Source organism: Lytechinus pictus, chromosome 7, assembly GCF_037042905.1.
Source record: "Lytechinus pictus isolate F3 Inbred chromosome 7, Lp3.0, whole genome shotgun sequence".
Lineage (NCBI taxonomy): Eukaryota > Metazoa > Echinodermata > Echinoidea > Temnopleuroida > Toxopneustidae > Lytechinus > Lytechinus pictus.
In genome coordinates this window covers 28,295,948-28,304,742 of record NC_087251.1, presented here as the reverse complement: position 1 = coordinate 28,304,742, position 8,795 = coordinate 28,295,948, and the positions used below count along the sequence as shown (strand labels likewise).

At 33.3% G+C, this 8,795-nt stretch overlaps 1 protein-coding gene across 3 annotated transcripts in view; it reads right to left on the bottom strand.

Moving 5' to 3' along the window:
• Nucleotides 1-1,517: 1,517 nt before the first annotated feature.
• Nucleotides 1,518-8,795, bottom strand: part of LOC129264614 (axin interactor, dorsalization-associated protein-like) — a 55,035-nt gene continuing 47,757 nt past the window's right edge. For all 3 annotated transcript variants that reach the window (XM_064102405.1, XM_064102403.1, XM_064102404.1), the window contains exons 7-11: nt 8,239-8,363; nt 7,710-7,832; nt 6,682-6,804; nt 6,193-6,310; nt 1,518-4,660 (exon numbers count right to left, since the gene is read on the bottom strand). In XM_064102405.1, the coding sequence (XP_063958475.1) occupies nt 4,564-4,660; nt 6,193-6,310; nt 6,682-6,804; nt 7,710-7,832; nt 8,239-8,363 (586 nt within the window). In that variant the 3' untranslated portion in view covers nt 1,518-4,563. The remainder of the gene's footprint in view (nt 4,661-6,192; nt 6,311-6,681; nt 6,805-7,709; nt 7,833-8,238; nt 8,364-8,795) is intronic.

Here is an 8,795-nt window from a genome sequence, read left to right as displayed (position 1 = left end):
GATTGGATTGCCAAATAAGTTAATAAACCTTTACTTTTAGAGACTTGTCACAATTAGCTATCCATAACCATAACTTTTAGAGTTTAAATTAAATGAACGTTCAGAGTACGGACCTATGAGTGCACAAATATTAATCTTTTTAGATTGAATGTTTGGTCTTTGAATATTTTTCAATGACTGTTTTCTGTACAGGGAATCATGTTGTAATTGAAATTACTTATCTGTCAGTATTTTTGTACTTTCTTTTTTTGTGTCTATTTTATGAATACTTATAAATTTTATTTATTTTGTTAAATAAAATTAATAAAACCAAATAAATACAAATGAATTTATCATGGTTGTCTTGATTTGTCATTTAAGTGCATTCTGTAGTGTATGGTATGATTAAGGGTTGTTTCACATAGGCAAAGCTTCACTTCAAATTTTAATTGTGAACACTTTACATTTGATTCCACTTGATGATACACCACCTAATCCAGTTTAGTTGAATCATGGAAATCAAAACAAGCATAAGAAAATTTCATGAAAATGCATTACTACTGTGTTTGAAAAGCAAGCAAAGTTTGAAAAATGCCATAACTTAAATAATTTGTAAACAATTTTGACGAGGTTTTCAGTGTTATGCTATTGTCAAACCAACAAAAACCAACTCTAAACTGACCCAATAGAATTGGTCTTTCTTAACCCCATTACATAAAACTTAGCAATTGATTATGGGTTTGATTTCTACAACTGATTGCATTGATTAGTGTGTATGATCAATTGTAACAATCAGCCCCATGATCAATCACTAAGCTTTATGTTATTTGGCCCTAGAGTCTGTTTCACTGGTGTGACTGTTAGGGTTGTGATTTCTTCTCTCTGTTGATTCAAATCAACTTGTTGAGGTGGACTTGGCTTTTTACGGACAAGTCCACCACAACAATTTTTTTCTCAATTTGAATAAAAAGAGAAGAATCCAACAAGCATAACAATGAAAATTTCATCAAAATCGGATGTAAAATAAGAAAGTTATGACATTTTCAAGTTTCGCTTAATTTCACAAAACAGCTATATTCACATCTTGTTCGGTATGCGAATAAGGGGACTGATGACATCACTCACTATATCTATTTTTATTCTATGAAATGTTATATTTCAATTTCCTCCCTGTTGTCCTGTGAAACAAAGTTTTATTCCTCCCTGAACATGTGGTATTACCACTATTTTAACATTTTATGGTTCAGTTAAGTTGGTCTTTATTATCAAATCTGTAAAAATTGAAATATTTTATTATTCAAACAAAACAAAAGAAATAGTGAGGGACATCATTGACTCTCATTTGCATGTCATTGAGTTGTGCGTATAACTGTTTTGTGAAAAATAAGCGAAACTTTAAATTGTAACTTTATTATTTTGATGAATTTTTCAGCATTATGCTTGTTTGATTTTTCTCTTTTGATTAAAATACAAATTTTTCTGGGGTGGACTTGACCTTTAATGATCAAGGATGAATTGCCCTCTCAAAAAAAATACTTGTAATCAATTCCTTTACACATTAGTTGTTTATTATTCAATTATATTTTGTTCAAATATACACATGTATGACAAAGATAATATTTACAAATGATTACCTTAAAAGGAATTAAATATCCATTATATCTAAATTTATACTTAAAACATTTATATCATAGATATTGAATACAATTATTAAAAAATTACATTTACTGACAGGCACTCATCTGAAATATCAAGGTATGTTTTGTTCAATCGTTAAAATTATGAATCCACTTTTTAAATGCTGATAAAGTACTAATAAATATTAATTATATGTTCTTATATAGTCATTGCTTAAGTCTTTCATATATGACACTTCTGACGGTTGTTTCATAACCCTGTTTGTAAGTTATGCATGACTAGAGCATGTTCTTGAGTGCTAAGTCAGCTACATAGCGATTATATCATATACATGTAGATCAAGTAACGGTGGGAGGGGGGGTGTTCCTGGAAGTATGACTAAGAGTCACAAAGTCCAATCTTATTGATTGCAAATGATTAATACGCAAGGAAACGTGTAATCCAGCATGATTTAATCGCATGCAACTTGGCATTTTAAATTTCACTCAAGGTCACACAAATCTTTGTGAACCACCCCCCTGGTCATCGATTGTGTGTAAGTTCATGCATAAAATCATGCATAACTTATGAACAGCTTTATGAAACGGCCCCCTTGTGCTCTACAATTATTATTCTGGCTAAACACAGGTACATGCATTTAATTGAAGAAATATCCATGTTCTTCGTAAATATACAATGAATTTGCTTGCTCATTAGAATAGGAGAATTAATTTGGGAACTGCATTTATCCCATAATTCTTGTTGCACAGGGCATGCCAAAGACATGCCACTAGTTTTGTCATTGATAGTAACATACAGAGTTGCACTGGTAGAAAACAGACCGACTAGAATACACTATGTGTTCACAACAGTTTCCATTGTCCTTTTTCCTGGTCTCTTAAGCTACGGGTAAAAATATTTAAATATACGTGTATATGGATTCTATTCTTGGGCTCAGTCATCCAGCATTATTTTCAAAGCCTTTACCCGACAATCAACACCTAAAAGCTGGGGTTGTGGCTAATGTGTGATAAAATGACCATCAATGCTTATCAGTCAACGACTAGATAAAAACTGTTTGGCCTATAAATAGGCTAAATATTTGTGTTTTTAATCGAATACAAAGCATGGTCATAATTAACTAAAACTTTTGTAATATGTTAAACCAGATTTCTCTTTGCATCAGGAATAAATAGAACAATATAGTATGCCACCATGCAATAAAATGAATACCTTTAAAGAATACAATTTAGAATAGAATTGTGATTATCCCACGTTCTTTAAACACAGATCAATCAATGAAACTTTTCATGACAACATGCTTCCAATTCTTTCTCTGATGGACTCAAGTGTATATTGATTTTTCCTCAAAAGAAGATTGCATCAGTTGAACTCAAATTTTTAAACTTCTTTTAGTTTTCTGATTTATGAGCCTTACCTAAATAGCAGGCTAACCCCATTACATCCAACCCAAGCAGTCTAGAATACATAAAGGTAACAAATTTTAGCTGTAACATTTTAATTTTGGAAATATTTCACCGTCTTGTTGATTTTGCGATCAATTGTGGAGGCACAGAAATAAACCATCATAAAATACATAATGGACGTGGTAGCCAAAAAAAAATTTCTTTAAAACAATTACCTCAATATCCAAGTTTTTTTTTTAAAGCTGACAAAATAAAGAGAAGTGTGGTGAAAAATTAAGTACTTGGCATTCACTGTGCATACATTAATTGCTGCAAAGCCTAACAAGCCTCTGTCAAACATTATCTTGTCAAGAGCAATTTATGAGTAATAATTATGAGCTACATTTGAACAAGTTAGTAAATAAGTCAACTGGCAAACTAACTGTAGGCTTACAGATGTTTGATAAATAGACCAGTTCTGAAACATATTCAAATTTATTCATACTTCTATGAGCATCAAGCGCTCAAAAAAAAAAAGAGAAGTGGATCTCACTGCTTAGCATTCAGTTTGCATGTATTACTTGTTGATATGTCTGGCAAGCCTTGGGCAAACCACTGCATGTTGGCATGAAGTAACATAGTGTGAGAGAATTTGAAAATCTTACCAAACGGTCTATTACATTGAATAGTAAAATGATCTACGAGCAACCTACAAATTATTTGGCCCAGAAAAGATGGTTTCTCCTGAATCTATCCACTTCCAAGTGAACTGAGATGTACATGTGTAGATATCATTCATATTGAGATAACAAGAAGATAGGATACAAGATAATAATAATGTCATATTTTACCCAGGGAAGCCACTTCAATTCTGAAAACTGTTCTACCAGCGGGCCCTGCATAACATGATGATGTTATTACTACCCCGGCTTTAGCACGCCTACCTTGATTGGGCGCTCGAGCATTTGAGGAATTTCTTCCTACCTTATTCACCTTACCTGGGTCGAGTGCAGCACAGTGTGGATAAATTTCTTGCTGTAGGAAAACAGGCTGTGGCTAGGATTCGAACACGCAACCCTCTGTTTGAAAGGCGAGAGTCAGAACCACTAGACCACCACGCGCCCACAAAATGTAAAGTTATTCTTCATCAGGAAGATACGACAAGAAGATCATGTTAATCTTATTTGTAAAAGATGATAAGAAACTGGATCTCATCAAGTGACCTGTCAGGATAACGAGATGACAAACATCGTGTCTTCTTGTCTTTGTGTTGCCATCAAATCGATATGATGAGATCCTTGATCTTGCCTTTCTTAACCAAGTCAATTAGAGCTCGCCAGGGATCTAATCTTCTTGTCCAGACCATGTCCACTTGATGAAACCTGGTTTATTTTTTCATTGTTCTCTCAACCCACTCTCCCCGTCTTCTTGTCCTAACTTATCTCGTCAAGCCAGTGCACTTTTAAGAAGTATCTAAAGCGTGTAGTTGTCTAATCAAAGGGGCTTCCATATTTCGAACATAAGGCAGTCTGTAGCAGCACACACCAGCTTGAGTTGTTTCTCAGTTCTCATACAAATTCAAATTGAGATGAAGATAAAGTGGTTTGGATGTTAACAGACTCAGCTTCTTCCTCTTGAAGTCCGTTGGCTTCCTATATCTGTGAAGTGAAATACAAGAAAAAAAATGGTGAAAATCGGAGTACAAAATAGGCAGGTTAGTGAGTTAATTCCATATTTCTCACAAGTTAGAAATCAAACTCATTAAAAATCAATGGAATGCTTTTATTCCAGGTATTTCACTGCTCTGGTCTCTGCAACCAATAAATGAAGCCAGTAATATAAATTAGAGTTTAAAGAATCCTGAAAATGGTAATATAAAGTCTGAGGAATATTTACATTTCATTTCTGCAAGAATAGGAGCACACAATGCACATAATCAATAACACTACAGCTTAACGAGTCACTATAGCATGGGAAAATTAAGTATTCAAAGTATTCTATCAAAATATGGTGAAAGAAATATTGAATTTCTGTATAGATGACCTAAAGAACTGTACCAATGTACGCCATGAGCGTCTCTGGACGGTGTGTGCGCTCAATAAGATATCACTATTATTATTATTCGAACCAAGTGCATTACTATGAAAAATGGCATCTCTGAAGATTTGAGAATCCAAATTGGCTTTAATCTTTTCAAATCAGTCATCATCACCAAAACAACACAATCATCATGATGCAAATCTCAAAATTCATAATATAATATATCAATATCTAGCATTAAAGCACTTGAATGTTATTATTGCCCATCTCATTCAATTAGTCTTTCACCCAAATGCAATTTATGGACATTCTCCTCTCCCTGTGTTGTCATTGAGGCATAGATTCATATCTTATGCAGCTTTTGATATAAAATATGTCTGTTTTTCAAAAAACATCTCATCCCTTATTTTCACTGACAACTGTAATAAGTTGCTGAAATCATTTGATAAGATTCGCCGAGGGCAAATTTGTGACCGAGATCACGGAATAGATGCTTCATATAATATTCTTCAGACCTGTATCCTGTGACATAACAAAAATGCATTTAATAATTTCATTTGATTGTAAATTTACACATAATTTACCATATAGGCTGATATTTATGCTAAATTCGGACATTCTATTAAGAAAATGTCATAATTCATGAAAATCATGACTCGACCATCTTTCCACCCACAGCACCCAACACACACACACAAGAATGAAAAAAGAAAAACAAATCTGCACACTGCAACCACTTCAGTGACTAGCGATTCACAGATCCAAATATAGATGCAAAATTACAAATGATTGTGTAATGTTTTGGGTATTGAAAAATTGCTTGCATTTTCACTGGCTATCAAGAAAATATGCGTAGTAATTGCCATCTATCCAAGCAGACACCATGCAAGTTGCATCTGAATATAAATGCAAACTGAATGATTTTTTTGTTCCAGACGTTACTGTTATGGATGTGAACTGATAGTCATTTACAATCATTTCAAGCTAAAGCATTACTGGCAACCAAGTACATATGTGATGGAATGGCCACCAATCCATTAAAAAAAAACAGAAATCCTGCAAGATTGCAGGTCTACAGGCCCGCAATTGGTTGAGACAGTGAATTTTTTTTCTTCTTTTTTTAAATGACAGAATTGTACAATTAACTTACAATTCTATGACAAGTGGTCCATTCTTGATCTCATCCATCTCCATGAATGCAAAACATTTACAGCTAATTGTTCTCTTCTTTGCTTTGTAATGCTTGAACTCAAAGAACACTGCTGTACCTGTGAACACATTCAAAATAGAAATCTTGATAGTAGTGATATTGACAACAACAATGATAAAAATTGTGAAATATACATGTATGTCCATTCCTTATAAAAATAACCCTTTTAAGATAAATGTATCACTATTATTCTCATTAATAAACTACATGTATTAAAATTACCATATACCCCCCCCCAAAAAATGCCAAAAATATTTGTGGCTTATAATATCAAATGAACTTATAGCATTTTTGTCTCTCTTTTTCCTTCATTGTTTTTGCTCTTCCATTCTCTAGTAGCTTGTTTGTAGGTACACATATTTACACTACCATACTATAAAACATGTTACATACATTTTCCGTTGGAAAGTAAGTTTATTTTCCGCATACCTTTGGGTAATTTTTCCAGGGGTTTTTGTAACTCCACATTTGCCTTGTAGATGACATACTGGTCCTCTCTCTTTGTAGCAACGGGTGTATCTTGTGATTTCATGACATCAACGCCAGCCATATCTAATAAAAGAAACAAAATAATCAAATTTGACTGTTACAGTAATCTCAAAACTCAGCTCAGTGAAGCTATACTGGGACACCAATCATGTCATGTTCAGATGGAGGAGACAAAGTGCAGGACATTGGTTGGATGACAAGAAAAATATAAGAGTAAGCAAGGATGCAAGTGAAAACCTGCATATTTCCAGTTACATCATAACAGAGCCAATAGTACGATATATCATGCTGTTGATAGGTAGTGCAGTCTCTCTGTACATGGCTGGGTTTCCAACAAGAATGATGTGGTCTACTCCAGGTTCATACTGTCTTGGGGAACATATTTGTTGGTGTCTATTGTAGTGTTGGAGATGGTATATTTGGCTGTATGTAGCAGAATGAGAAAGAGGATCAGGAGGAGGAAGAAGAAGTAAAAGTAGTAAGAGTAGTAGTAGTAGTAGTAGTAACAGTGGAAGTAGAAGAAGAAGAAGTAGTAGTAGTAGTAGTAGTAGTAGAAGTAGTAGTAGAAGTAGTAGTAGGAGTAGTAGTAGTAGTAGTAGTAGTAGTTGTAGTAGTAGTAGTAGTAGTAGTAGTAGTAGTAGTAGTAGTAGTAGTAGTAGTAGTAGTAGTAGTAGTAGTAGTAGTAGTGAAAAGTGGTAGTGAAAGTAGTAATTATAGTAGCAGTAGTAAAAGTAGTAGTAGTATATAAGTAGTAGTAGTAGTAGTAGTAGTAGTATTAGTAGAAGTAGTAGTAGTAAAAGTAGTAGTAGTAGTAGTAGTAGTAGTAGTAGTAGTAGTCGTAGTAGTCGTAGTAGACTTAATAGAAGCAGCAGTAGCATTAGTAATAGTATAAATAAAAGGAGGTGAAAATGACAAAATAAAAAGAAAAGAAAAAAGAGAGGAGTTATTTGATATGGTACATCTCTCACCTTTAACAGATACTGTGATGAAGGGATCAAGGTACGAAGTAGAATCTTTCAGACCAATCTTTTCGATATGAATTGACATTCCCGTCGTTCCAGGCTCATGGGCTATCCTTGGTAAAAGAGTGCCTATGGGAAAAAAATATCTACTGTTGACATCCTCTTTGAGAAAAGTAAACGAAAACACAAAGTAACATATATCCTACTTGTGTCTAAATGTTCATAGTGGTTTATTCATTTAAATTATAAGAGCATATCTTCAGAAATGCTTCTACTTCTCTTTATGGACATTCCTACTCATGTAGGCCACATTGAAATCTTGATTGTGCTCATGACTATCATCATTAAAAAATAATAATAAAAATAAGAAACAGTAATGTCAGGCCAATTAATACAGTATAGACCAATAAATGCTTATTGTATATTAAAGACAGATAAGTAAAACGAATCAGGAATGCAGACTAATACTTTGCCAAAAGACTACTGTCCTTCATCAGGGATAAGATTGAAAGCATATTTGAATTCATCATCTTACCAGTAGGTTTAATGTTTTGAGATTTGGATTGAAGTTGTGGCGTAGCATCTTCTTCTTCCTCCTCCTCCTCTTCATCTTCCTCCCCCTCGATGTCAATCTCAAAGTTCTTTCTTGGTGAATTTTTTCTGTTAATGAAACAAGGATGATAATTAATTAATTTGAAAATAAATTTCAATTCTACCAAGCATACTCACAGTTGACAGGAAAAAGGATGAAAACCCAATCAATAAGAGAATATAATAAAAAAAAAAATATTGCACACTTGATCTTCACCAAAAGAAGCCAATTGCTGAAATTGATTGAAGCCAATAGGTGAAATAACGCAACAATTGAGTTTAATTTCTAATATAGATTCATATTGAAGACAACTGGAAGTATAAGAAAAATTTACATCAGTTTGGTTTTGAACTTATTAATGCAATATTATTTTTTCATAAGTGAAATGTAGACTGTTGAAGTGTTCTTGATGCATTTTTCTATCATTTTCAAAGGCCAATAAATTCCTTTTACTGAAATTTCTGACAGCTTCCTTTATCTTTATATGAAGTATATCAAAT